The sequence below is a fragment of the Physella acuta genome, unplaced genomic scaffold, assembly GCF_028476545.2.
Source record: "Physella acuta isolate Inbredline_101_S28 unplaced genomic scaffold, ASM2847654v3 ptg000218l, whole genome shotgun sequence".
NCBI classification, from domain to species: Eukaryota; Metazoa; Mollusca; class Gastropoda; family Physidae; genus Physella; species Physella acuta.
This window is the reverse complement of record NW_026731737.1, coordinates 190,564-204,726: the sequence shown is the minus strand read 5'-3', so window position 1 is coordinate 204,726 and position 14,163 is coordinate 190,564. Positions and strand designations below refer to the sequence as shown.

The 14,163-nt window shown below is 32.2% G+C and overlaps 2 protein-coding genes across 2 annotated transcripts; both read left to right on the top strand.

Annotated features, from left to right (window-relative positions):
- The first annotated feature begins 38 nt into the window (after positions 1-38).
- LOC131937700 (uncharacterized) lies at positions 39-6,550 on the top strand. Its single transcript, XM_059295304.1, has 8 exons — positions 39-97; positions 1,917-1,997; positions 2,359-2,570; positions 4,119-4,214; positions 4,712-4,817; positions 5,092-5,285; positions 5,429-5,506; positions 6,395-6,550. Exons 2-8 carry the CDS (start codon positions 1,925-1,927, stop codon positions 6,548-6,550), a joined length of 915 nt encoding a protein of 304 aa, XP_059151287.1. The 5' UTR covers positions 39-97; positions 1,917-1,924.
- On the top strand, positions 5,165-14,138 carry LOC131937678 (A disintegrin and metalloproteinase with thrombospondin motifs 15-like). The gene is made up of 7 exons (XM_059295284.1): positions 5,165-5,285; positions 5,429-5,506; positions 10,825-10,939; positions 11,299-11,406; positions 13,080-13,131; positions 13,304-13,453; positions 13,873-14,138. The coding sequence occupies exons 3-7, from the start codon at positions 10,880-10,882 to the stop codon at positions 14,100-14,102; spliced, it is 600 nt and encodes a 199-aa protein (XP_059151267.1). The 5' UTR covers positions 5,165-5,285; positions 5,429-5,506; positions 10,825-10,879; the 3' UTR covers positions 14,103-14,138.
- Positions 14,139-14,163: the final 25 nt, after the last annotated feature.

Here is a 14,163-nt window from a genome sequence, read left to right as displayed (position 1 = left end):
CAATGTACTTTTGTATACATGATTTTCTGTTTGGAGTTAAATTTTGTTTATCAGATTACGTAGCGTTTCTTTTTTGATACATTCTATTACGTTTCAAGTAAGTCACTGAGAAAATTGTTAATGTTTGTGTAAACAAAGTAGGATATTTGTTCTTAACTTTTATGACGAAATTAGTCTTTCTACAAAGGAATATATCAATAAAATAATTATCGTCTTTAAATTAAAGTGTGTGTAACAGTTGAGGAGAAAGAACTTTATTCTCTACATAAATAGAGTTACAGTTGTACACATATTGCAAATACTCTAATCTAACAGAACAGATAAAGAAACAAAAAAAAATACAAACCTTTAGCTTTTTGTAGTATATAGATAGATAAACAAAAGACAAGTTTTTAATGTAATGTGCCAATACAAAATTGTAAAATAGATAACAATTAATTTATGTGAAATTAAAAAGACTTACAAATCATGCTCTAACACGCTCACCTTACTTCGAATACTCGAGAACTCCATTCAAGATTACCTCGCTCACTCCTCGCCTTAACTGGGCAAATCGTGTCAACTCCTGTACTTCCTGTACGCGTACTAAAAGCAAAGCGCTCAGTTTCACGAAATTATTTAGTGTTTTACAATTTATATTCGAGGCAGTAACATTCGCCATGGAACAATAAGCAACATTCCGTTAGAAAAGTGGTATGCCTACTGTTGTATTTAATTGTTTATTACAAAAATAGTATAGTATTTGTTTTTTTCTGTCACAAAATAATTTTTTATAAAAATATTTTATTTTGTTAATATTGCTTATTTTTTAATATATATATATATATATATATAAATATATATATATATATATATATATATATATATATATATATATAATATTTTTTTTAAACATCTTTAAAAAATGTTTGACATTCAAATATGTATACATTTTAAAACAGAATAATTCTTTCAATAACTTACTAATGCAAATTATTAATTACAGAGAACATTTAGTTATGTTTACAGATTTTAAAAAGTTACATAGATCAACTATGTTATGCCTGGAACTATGGACGTTTCTTTTAGTCCTTCAAAGTCATTTAATGCTGACGCGGCATAAAACTGTTATTTTTAAATTAAAATATTTCTGATGTAACAAGTCTTCAACTTCGAACGAATCTAATAACAGCTGAACTTGCCCCTATAAAAATATTTATTATTATTTTAATTACAATATTGATTAAATAACATCAGAAAAATGTTGGCTTAATTAGAATGTTGTAATTTTTTTTTGGTGAGATCGTCATGCGACACTTTGTCAGAAACAAATTAGACTTGATAAAAGAGGTGGGAAACGCGGGTATTTTTTAACGTGTTTACAAACGTATATATACATACATACACACACACATATATATAAATATATATATATATATATATATATATATATATATATATATATATATATATATATATATATATATATATATATATATATATATACATATATATATATATGTATTTATATATACAAATGTATATGCATATAAACATATATATATATATATATATATATATATATATATATATATATATATATATATTATATATATATATATATATATATATATATATATATATATATATATATATATATATATATATATGTATTTATATATACAAATGTATATGTATATAAACAAATGTATACATATATGTGTATATATACAAAGGTATATATACATATATATGCTTTTATATATATATATATATATATATATATATATATATATATATATATATATATATATATATATATATATATATATATATATATATATATATATATCTATATATATAATTTGTGTATGTGTGTGTGTACTTTTGTATTTATACGTTTGAATGTGTTTGAACGTAAATTTGCTATTTTACAGGTTACAAAATGTTTATGTCCCTCTTCACCTCCCTGGTTTTGATTCATCTAGTTTTTCTTGACTTCAGTTCCTGCGCCTCTGGTAAAACCTTATGAACTTGTCTGTTCAATGAATTTCTTGAGTTTTATCCTGCTTTTTTTTTACTAAAGTTGTATGTTGTTTATTTTTTTAATTGTTTTTTTTTACTCTTTCTTTTTAAAATTAATTTGTTCTTTTTTAATTAAAAAGAACTAAATTTAAATGCTGTTTTTTCCTTTCTTTTAAATTCGTTTATTTCTTTAATGAAAAAAATAATTAAAATATACGTTGTATTTCTTTTAAATATCCTTATTTGTTTTTTTTAAGAAAAGAACACAATCTAAACATAGTTTTTTTTTATTTCGATTTTTTTTTTAAACTAGATCAACATTTGAATATACCTTTGTTCTTGTTTTCTTTAAAGTTTCCGGGAGCTTTACCTACACTACCAGCGATACGGTTCACCATCTGCTGCCAGAGATCGTCAACCTGACAGTCAACATTAACGGCACCAAGTTCGTGCCGCTTCAACTCAAGCGCGTCCACACCATGGGTCTCCACACACCCCTGTACACACTCACACGGGACAAGTATTTTAGACTTTTACGATCAAGTGTCAGTTTTAAGCCAAATAAGGTGCGGAATTCTTATTTATTTTTTCGTTTGTAGTTTTTTTAAAATTATTTATATAGGATGGGCCAGGCAATCAGTCTAACGTCATGGTCGAACAGGATTATGTTTGTATTTGTATTTGTCGTTTGTAATATAATGTATATCGTAGGCAAGGGTTTGGCGAAAACTCTCGAGTTTGAACCCTCAGACAGATGAGGCTCGTTAGCTGGGGACAGCCGCTCTTCTAGGAGAGACAACTCTAAAATCAAAACAACTGCTGCCTTGTAGTTTGTTATAGGTTGGACAAAGGCGATGGAAGCAAATCCAAAATAAAAAGCAGGCTGAACTCCGAGTCAATGGCCTGAATCAAGCATTACCAGTTGACACGAATACTTATTTTTTTCTGGAGGGGCCCTTCACTAAAATTAAGAACGAAGAAATAGAAAGATATCGGGAGCGTCCGGCAATCAGTTCATCGTCATTGTCAAACTGGACTGTGGTCTCCAGGTATTCGGACATCCCATAATGTTTATAGTGAGTTGTATTAGGGCCAGAGTCTAGACTGCGCCTAATGATACAAGCTGCAGTCATGAAAGACGTGTTCTATATTCTCTGGGGGCCACGCCACAAGGGCACGTTTCGATTGGACCAAGTCTTAGTTTCCTTAACATTTGCTGCTTCAATATGTTGTAGTCTGTTGTAAATCAAAACGTTATGTTAGGTGTGAAGTAAAGTTTAATACGTAGAAACAAGCACTTTAAAAACGTTATCTGCATAAGTATTTCTGTTCAACACAACTCGCTCGTTCTGTTACATCATTTACCTCCCCCCACCCACATACACATCCCAGCCTTCCAATGACCGTATTTCTTAAAAACAAAAAACCTGTTTTGTATTTGGCTTTCATATCAAACACTTTTATTGAAGCGATATTCACATAGTTAAACAATTGATCCTATCTCCAAATTAACAAATACATACCAGTACGTCCACGATCAATACATTCATCACAATACCATACCAATAATCAACAACTAGCACCACATCAAAATTAACACCCTCATCACAATAACCCCCATCTCCACAATTCCATCTAATCATTACACATTCAATTCTAAATCTATTGCTATATTTATATTTCAAACCTCACAGCTGCGATCGTTTTAGTATTAGTCTCCTACTAAGATGTGGCAAACATATTAAACAGTTGCTTAATGAAATCATTTTATATATAGACCTATATATGAATATATGTATATATATATATATATATATATATATATATATGTATATATATATATATATATTATATATATATATATATATATATATATATATATATATATATATATATATATATTTAGATAGAATGATATATATATATATATATATATATATATATATATATATATATATATATATATATATATATATATATATATATATATATTATAAATATTATTTTATATTATATATATATATATATATATATATATATATATATATATATATATATATATATATATATATATAGGTATGTATAAAACATATTTTTATATGCCATATTTGCAGAATATTGGTTACTACCAGGATATCAAAAACCTAGCCTCGTTTCAAATCCAAAGACTAAATAAATCCGCAAACAGAAATCTAACGTTTGAAATGCTGGTAAGGTTTACATTTGCTTGATTGGCGGTTTTAAACAGTGGGTACCTAACTCACGTTAGTGAAGGTAAAGGTGGCTGGGCATAGTGCTGACCATAATATCTCTCCATATGCCGAGGTCAAAGAAACAAGTGAACTTCACTTGCTGCATAGACCGTCAGGTTTGAAAGGGAAACTTACTTTTACACGATATAAAAAAAATAATAATAAAATTCATTTTTTCCAACATATTTTAGTCAAACTTATGGAATATTTGTTTTAATAAAACATTTAATTTAACATAAATTGATATAGTATTATAATTGCGCGCCTTTAGATGCTGGAAATTGCGGTTATATTTACTTATTACTTATAACATTAATATAATCGATAGTAAACGTATGTGTAAGGAAAGTCAGGGAGAAGCAAGGATATATTCAATTAGAAAGAAATATACATTTAATTTTACCTATCGTGTAGCCAACTAAAGAAACACTACTCGCATTTCTTACTACTTACAGAGAGGAGAGTTCGAATATGCAAAACAAAAGTACACACTTTATCGTGATAATACTATCCAATATTCAAAACGGACAGTTCATTTTCACAACGACTATAGATATCCAGGTATGTACTTAAATTAACTTGTCATCTAGCGTAACTAATTAATCATATTTTATTAGCTAAATGCAAGTATATTGAGTTATTTAGATGTTAAAACAGTTTATTCATAACAAACCTAACGATTTACCAATAATGACATATATATATATATATATATATATATATATATATATATATATATATATATATATATATATATATATATATATATATATATATATATATATAATGAACGACAATAAAATGTAATGATCATTTTGTTGCCGTGAACCCCCAGACGGCGAAAACTTTGAAACGTTTCAAAAACACCAGAGTCGTCGCCGGCGTCGTGAAGCCAGTGGTGACTACTACATCGACATCACCGCCATGGTAGACTACAAGCGATGGAACATGTTCTTGGATGAAGTCAAAGGTTCCGAATTCGATGCCTACAGAAATGTACATGAGCATTACGCTTATATTTTCCATAGGGTAAGACGCGTTCAATACATTTGTAAAATCTAAATCTTTAATTCCATGCAAAAAAAACCCACCAAATAATGGAAACTATAAAATAGAAAGGAATGAAATAATACCCACTAGAATGACACAGATTGTGTATTTTTTTCTTTTAGATGAATCTTCCTTACCAGGCCATAACGTCGACATCGTTCAAGCTGAATATCCGACTGGCTAAAATCATCATCTGCGAGGTATTTTGTATTTCTAGACTTATAAAAGAACATGATATAATGTGATATAATATGGTTGTGTTTACTCCACTGTAGTACACAATTCATTGCTGCAAGGATAATCTTGAGTGTATTTTTCAGTTCTGGTTAGTATGATTAATTTGATAATTTATAAAGATGAATTTATTTTACCAATTTTTTTTGCTTCACTATAAATACATGCATTTTAAATATTCATTTGATGACTCAATTAATTTACTAAAATTTAGCGATGTGTTTGTAATACGCACGTGGTATTATTATTACATCATAATAGTACAATGAAGATTTAAGATCGATTCCTAATGCATCGTTTATTCCACTAAGAAATAATTATGAATGCGGGATGTAAGCCTATTTTTAACACTATTCTAGTACAGTTTAATTATAATGTTTCATTTAGGTTTTTACGATAATTCAGCAAACGTTTTATTATACATTTATTTTGTAATCAATTTATTCAATAACGGCCACAACAGTAGGAACGGAGGCATTTTTCACATTGGCCGTTTATATAAAAAAAAGATAGAAAAACAACATAATAACAGCACTTTAAGAAAGCAATGGTTGTATACGGGGTGGGTAAACTAAGCAACGGTTTAATTTTGTGTTAAAAAAGATAGAAAAACAACATAATAACAGCACTTTAAGAAAGCAATGGTTGTATACGGGATGGGTTAACTAAGCAACGGCTTAATTTTGTGTTAAAAGAAAATAAGTCAAAAAAGTGTCATTATTCTGACTTGCACCCGGATTTAAACTTGCGACTTTCGGGTTACCACACTAGCGGTCTACCGATTAAATCCACGACGTCCCAATGTTATATTTGCTTCAATAATGTATCATTTTACATTTTCAAATATCTGATAGAATGCAGAAGTCTCATTCTTTACCGGCGACTTGGCAAAACTGGCGAGCGGTCATGTTGACCTGCGACCAGCAAGTTTTTTGTTGATTCAGTTCATTGAAGACCATGGATGGAAACATCTCGCTCCTTTTGATCACGTGATGGTCTTTACTGGGTAACAAAATATATTATTCAATATATATCGGCGTATGTGTTGTGCTAATATAAAATACAGGGGATGGATATGTCTGTATTCATTAAAAAATTCAACTTGTGAAAGAGAATATTCTACGTTTCAAAATTTAGGACGTGAAAGAAGTACATAAATAATATTTTAAAAGTGTTATAAAAATTCTAGTCTCTAAAAGTCAATAAAATATATTAATATATTTTTTTTGTAAGTTATATACAAGTTTGAAAATGTCTATAAGTTTCTGAATGAGAATGTTTAAAATCAAAACCATTATTGTCTCCCTTAGTTACGAGATAATGCACTCAAAAACTGGAGACCATCTTGAGGGTAGGATTTATTTTAAAGTATAATATCATTTTATTCTTAATAATCATCCTCAACTATTTTAAATATGATATTCAGGCTTATATTCCCCCAATTATATATATAAAAAATTTTTTAATAAATAAAGGTTTTATATAAATAATGCATTAAAAAACATCAATAAACAATTTTCAAATATTGTTTTCTCATATATATATATATATATATATATATATATATATATGTATGTGTGTGAATGTGTGTGAGTGTGTGATATTTGATCTACTATATAAGCTGTAAGAATTATAATACCGGTTTTTTTTAGCGCAATTTCCATTCTGGAGAATTGCGTTTATTAACTCGTCATTTCTGGATGTATGAATGAATGAATGAATGGATGGATTGATGTGTGTCCGCAGCATTACCGCAGGTTTAAGTCGTATCTCCTCCTCAACGAAGCAATATCGAGGACTAGTGCCAAAGTAATTATGTTAAGCAAGTTACGAGGATGAACATAGGCCAAAAAAATTCCGGGTTTCTTTCGTGGATTTCCCGGAAAAGCAAAAAAACCTCAAAAAATGCAGTTTTTGGCCCATATCTCGGCAACCTGACCACTTAGCGACTTGAAACATGTACCAATCGATTCCTGCCATAATATAGAAAAATATTGCCGAAGAAAGTTTTCAAAAATATCCTTTCGTTCGGTCACAAAAAATTTTTTGAATTAATTAAAGTTTGGACCGAATTAGTAGGCATTTTTATCCAACCACACCACACGCGTCATCACTTTCAATAGCTGCGCCATCACGTTCAATGGCTGCGACATCACGTTCGGTAGCTAGGCGCGCAATGGTTTTAGTCATGTAACTCTATTGTAAATAAAACATGTAAAATACTGAAAAAAAATAATAAAAAACGTTTTAATAACTAACCAATGGTTTTACTAACCCTGCTCTTGATTTACGCTACGACAGAGCTATTTTTAGATAACATAAGGAAATTGCGCTTAAATGTCACTAGACTTTTTAATTAACTTGTTTTTAATTCATTATGCTTTGTTGCATATTTTTTATTCTAAGAAATAGTATTGCATATCATAAATAATGGTTAAATGAATTAGTAATTTATTGTGTTACATCTAGGTTAGAGGAGTAAATTGTTTGACAAACGCCTTTATAGCTTTGATTTTAAGCTAATGTTTCTGCTTTTACAATAACATATTACGCATAAATAAATATCTAGTATTTTCTTTTAGGGGATTCTACATCATTGGTAGTTTTAGCATTAAAATTAAAAAAAAAAAATGTTGAATAAATATCGCATAGTGCATTTTCTTAGGTTGGGGTTTTTTTTTCGCAATCGCGCATTACAAAAAAAATGTCTTACCTTTTCTAATACTTTAATGTGCATTTAAGACACTAAGCATTTTTATTAGGTGAATGTATTTTCACAAGTGTTTATTAATCACGGTAAAGGAAAACAGCTCTGCTCTTACTAAATATAAACAGTACATTACATGTGTAGGTATTTGTTTAAGGATTTGGCATATATGGCGCCACATGCAGAAATGTTAAGCAGAGTGCTTCAATAATTAACGACGGAGGAGATTATACTTCTAGAAGCGAGATTGCTGCACACGAACTGGCTCATAGGTTGGTGGCCTTTTTTGTTTGATTGTATACTGGCTATGGGGATGCAGTGGTCGAATGATAGATTTACATACAAGTTAGTTGAACGTACCTGGGTCGACCCAGCTTTGATTGGTACATAACTCAAGTAACGAAAGTATAGGCGGCTGGGTTATGTGTTGAACACACTATCCCTTCATCTACCAATGTGTCTGAAGCAGATTAACTCTACTTCATCTGTCCCATGTGTCTGGGAAAAGATGATTGGATGATGGGGCGGCGTGGTCGAACGGTAGAGCATTTCATAGCTAGATCTAACGGGTCTTGAGTTTAGGTCTTTGTCCGGACTTGGGACAGCATGACGTATGTGAGTCCACACAGCTCTAATTGGTACCTGTATTACGTTGGGAAAAGTAAAGGCGGATGTGAAAGGTGATTACCACAATAGGCGTTGAAATGCCGAGGACTACAGATTATGAACTCAGTCTTATGGTTCGTTAAAATCATAGAAGGGAATGCTACGTTTTACATTATTTATACTGTGTATATCCCGTTTCTGAGGACTGAAGACCTATGTTATTTTATTGATAAATATACTCCCTTCAAAATCAAAATGTTGTGAAAAATACTTTGTATTTGGTTTTAAAGGTAAATGGGGTGTTTAAGCTAAACAAATACTTATAGAACAATTTATTGAATGGAGAATTACTGTCTATTTTATTGTGTGTGCTCTCTTGCAAATATATGTCTAATTCTATCGATAAATTGAAGTGGATATTCATAAAATGTAGGGCTTTGGCCTTCTTTAAACCTTCTCCCCACGCTGAATATGCAGACACAGCAAATACAGAGAAAAACGATAACTAACTTTTTTTCATATTCTAATTGCGTGGGATGGGGGGGGGGGGGGGATTAAGAGGGTAGTGTTGTCGAATGCTAAAACGTTCGGCTGCTCGCCTAAAGTTCTGGAGTTCGCATCAAGGTCCATACCTCGAAGTTAATCTAGCTCTAATGGGTACACGACTAATTTTAGAGAAAGCAGAGGCTGTTTGGCACACCATAACTACATAATTCCTTCATATACAAAGATATCAAATCATATGAACTCCACTTCAACTGCCGTAAGGATCATTACGACTAAAAGAGTATATATATATATATATATATATATATATATATATATATATATATATATATATATATATATATATATATATATATATATATATATTGCTCAACAGTTTGGGGGTTGACCATGATGGAGACGACAACAACTGCTCCGTCGACGACGGCTACCTTATGGAACCGTCAGTCAATAATACATATGTTGTGTCCTTGAGGTTCTCAAACTGTAGCATCAACTACCTCACGGCTTATGTAAACGCACTTCTAAATACTGAGTAAGACAATGTTGAGGTAGCATTTTATGTGAGTCGGTGTGGTTAAACCGTAGAGAGTTCGACTGCTAATCTTATGACCTTGAGTTCGGATCACGGGCTCAAGTACGTAAAACATAACATAAGTCCACCCAGGTATGATGTGTATCTAAGGGAAAGTAAATGTAGACACGCATACTGCTAACCATAACATTCCTTCTACTCCACCTTATACTTGGACCGCAATGTTTAAAAAGGTATTTTAGTAACTTTTTATGTGCAAAATCGAACAAATACGAAAATGTACTAGGTAATCTGTATGTGTTTCGGTTTTATTACTAGAAATTAATTAAACGAATTAGGTGTTATATTTTCCATTTTACAGTAATTCATATTTTGTGAATTTTACACTACAAATGCTGCGACTGAAAATATTTGCTTTAAAACACCATCAGTAACTCGTAAAGGACGAATATCTCCCCCTTTCTTCTCCACCCTAACACCCCCTCCCCCTCCTCCCGTGAAAGTAGCCTCCCCTTAGTTACCACTCCTTTCAAATCGTTTGAAATCTAAATTGTCTGTCCCTAATAGCCGTCACTAAATCGACACGGCTTATAAACATTCGGCGTTGGCCACAGCTCACCAGGATGGAGAGCGAGGGGGGGGGGAGGAAGGTTAGACAGTCGGCTTGCGTCGTGGTGTCTACGAAGAGAATTGTATATATATATATATATATATATATATATATATATATATATATATATATATATATATATATATATATATATATATATATATATATATATATATATATATAACGTGTGTGGTGGTAACAGTTAAAAAAGCAAAGAAACAATAATCGTTAAATATTATTATTATACCGAAAAAACAAAAGCCCCCCCCCCCCCCCCCCCCCCCTGCTGTTTACTGCCTAAATATATGCTTGTCTATAGGAGTGGAACAAAATGTTTAACGACAACGCTGACCACAGGACAATTACCCGGCCAGATGTATACCCCGACCGAACAGTGTGTGTTAAAATTTGGTGATGGTTCATTTGATTGTAGGGTGAGCAGATATTTTTAGCAATTTGTTTTTAGGAAGCTAAACTAATTGTGTTTCATGTTTTTTAGCATTTTAAGTACAATCATTTATGGACACGTGTTTTTCTTTTTTAATTTTACATTTTGTCTTTGTCCTGTTTTTTATTAATGACATACCTTTAAGGTAAGTGTAATCTATTTTGATGTTTTTAAGGAATTTACATTATGTATGATATTGTTTCCTGTATTTTTTAAAGCGAACTATACTCAAGCTATGTTTTTCAAAACAACATTAGATTTTTTAAAATATAATTTAGGCAATCGTATTTTCTATGACACTCGCCTTAATTTAAATTAATTTAAAATCTATGCATATATTTTCAGCAAAATAAATACAAACACTACTGTAGACAGATGAGATGCTACAATACTACATCACAACGGTGCAGCTCTGCTGGAGCGTTGGAGGGGACGAGTTGCATGGACGGCAAGGTATGTAGTAGGTCATGCCAGGTGACTAACGGCAAGGTATGTAGTAGGTCATGTCAGGTGAGTAATGGCAAGGTATGTAGTAGGTCATGTCAGGTAATTAATGGCAAGGTATGTAGTAGGTCATGCCAGGTGATTAACGGCAAGGTATGTAGTAGGTCATGCCAGGTGATTAATGGCAAGGTATGTAGTAAGTCATACCAGGTGATTAACGGTAAGGTATGTAGTAGGTCATGTCAGGTGATTAATGGCAAGGTATGTAGTAAGTCATACCAGGTGATTAACGGTAAGGTATGTAGTAGGTCATGTCAGGTGATTAATGGCAAGGTATGTAGTAAGTCATACCAGGTGATTAACGGTAAGGTATGTAGTAGGTCATGCCAGGTGATTAACGGCAAGGTATGTAGTAGGTCATACCAGGTGATTAACGGCAAGGTATGTAGTAGGTCATACCAGGTGGTTAACGGCAAGATATGTAGTAGGTCATGTCAGGTGATTAACGGCAAGGTATGTAGTAGGTCATGTCAGGTGATTAACGGCAAGGTATGTAGTAGGTCATGCCAGGTGATTAACGGTAAGGTATGTAGTAGGTCATGTCAGGTGATTAATGGCAAGGTATGTAGTAAGTCATACCAGGTGATTAACGGTAAGGTATGTAGTAGGTCATGTCAGGTGATTAATGGCAAGGTATGTAGTAAGTCATACCAGGTGATTAACGGTAAGGTATGTAGTAGGTCATGCCAGGTGATTAACGGCAAGGTATGTAGTAGGTCATACCAGGTGGTTAACGGCAAGATATGTAGTAGGTCATGTCAGGTGATTAACGGCAAGGTATGTAGTAGGTCATGTCAGGTGATTAACGGCAAGGTATGTAGTAGGTCATGTCAGGTGATTAACGGCAAGGTATGTAGTAGGTCATGTCAGATGATTAACGGCAAGGTATGTAGTAGGTCATTTCAGGTGATTAACGGCAAGGTATGTAGTAGGTCATGTCAGGTGATTAACGGCAAGGTATGTAGTAGTTCATGCCAGGTGATTAACGGCAAGGTATGTAGTAGGTCATGTCACGTGATTAACAGCAAGGTATGTAGTAGGTCATGTCAGGTGATTAACGGCAAGGTATGTAGTAGGTCATGTCAGGTGATTAATGGCAAGGTATGTAGTAGGTCATGCCAGGTGATTAACGGCAAGGTATGTAGTAGGTCATGCCAGGTGATTTACGGCAAGGTATGTAGTAGGTCATGTCAGGTGATTAACGGCAAGGTATGTAGTAGGTCATGTCAGGTAATTAACGGCAAGGTATGTAGTAGGACATGCCAGGTGAATAACGGCAAGGTATGTAGTAGGTCATGCCAGGTGATTAACGGCAAGGTATGTAGTAGTTCATGCAAGGGAGATCATTTTGTCTGAGATATGTCGTCTGAGATCATTTGTCCTGAGATCATTTGCCATGTATCACCGACGAAACATAACGTAAATGTAAACGTTACATCATCATATCATTTACATGAAGTAAAGTTGATCTGCTTCAGACAACTTAAGTTGATGAAGAGATAGTGTGGTCAGCAACTTGCCCAGCCGCCTTTGTTTCCCTGAGTTGAGTTAGCAGTCTATCTTTCTACCGCTAGACCATAAACACAACATACAAATAGAAATGCCTTGTTTATTATCAACAGCTATGCAAGGATGGAGGCTGTAGAAATGATGCCACTGCTCCTAAAGTGGATGGTACGTTAAAATAACAAGTTAAACTCTTTTGGTCTATTCAATTGTTTTTTTATGAATTAAAATGTTTATCGCAGTCTTGTGTGCGTTAAAAAAGGATTAAATTAAGAATTTAGAGTTACTTGTTTTCCCACATTTATGTCAATAAAAAGTTGACTTCTTATTACCCGTTTAGATGACTGTGTATATGGAGATGAAACCGGAGGAGAATTTGAACATATCTCGTGTTCTTCCATAATTCAAGCCTTCCCTGGGTGGTGCTACAATACCAAATACTACAAAAACTGCTGCGCATCATGCAAAAAAGTTTACATGAAGAAAAAGGGTAAATGCTATAGTTTAATAATAAAGGCTATTTATTAACAACTAATTAAATCGATTTAGTTATATTGAATTATATTGGTCACATGAAATTACTATGCCTATACTAAAAATATAATCGTATTTTTGACTCGTTATTCAGAAGACTCTAATGATACAGATAATAATTGCATTGTCGTGTGGCCTCATTGGGCCGATTGTATTAATAATTATTATTATAATTTACCTAACCAGTAATTAATTTTTGTTTTCAAAATTTAAATGTTATTTGTAACATTGTCTACCTAATGAGACAAATCATAATTGCATTAGTGCTGCTGTGTAGCCATTATGTTGTCAGTAAATAAATTCACTAGACAGTAATAATTATACATGATTTAAAAAATAATTAAATATGTTTTTTGTATCTTTTTTTCTACCTAGGTTGTGAGTATGGAGATAGGTACAGAAAATGTGCCGCAGCAATGTGCCATTATGCCTATCATGAGGAGAAACGTCTATGTTGTAAAACATGCAACTACACTGTACCAACAAACCAACCTAAAGCAACTACAGTATACACAACATCAACAATCTCCCCAACATTGACTGTACGTACGAAAACTACAGTTAAAACAACGACAGTGCCTAAAAATATTCAAAAAACTAACTAGCAACTAGCACGCTTACAGCTACACTTACAAAAACACCTATGATAAAATATAGTCACCAAAC

Bases quoted from the DNA above. Each gene is read 5' to 3' on its own strand.
- LOC131937678 (XM_059295284.1), top strand. From the start codon at position 10,880: ATGTATACCCCGACCGAACAGTGTGTGTTAAAATTTGGTGATGGTTCA. The intron at 10,940-11,298 runs GTGAGCAGATAT...ATATATTTTCAG, and splicing joins ATGGTTCATTTGATTGTAGG to CAAAATAAATACAAACACTA. The intron at 13,454-13,872 runs GTAAATGCTATA...TTTTCTACCTAG, and splicing joins AGTTTACATGAAGAAAAAGG to GTTGTGAGTATGGAGATAGG.
- LOC131937700 (XM_059295304.1), top strand. From the start codon at position 1,925: ATGTTTATGTCCCTCTTCACCTCCCTGGTTTTGATTCATCTAGTTTTT. The intron at 4,818-5,091 runs GTATGTACTTAA...GTGAACCCCCAG, and splicing joins CAACGACTATAGATATCCAG to ACGGCGAAAACTTTGAAACG. The intron at 5,507-6,394 runs GTATTTTGTATT...AATATCTGATAG, and splicing joins CTAAAATCATCATCTGCGAG to AATGCAGAAGTCTCATTCTT.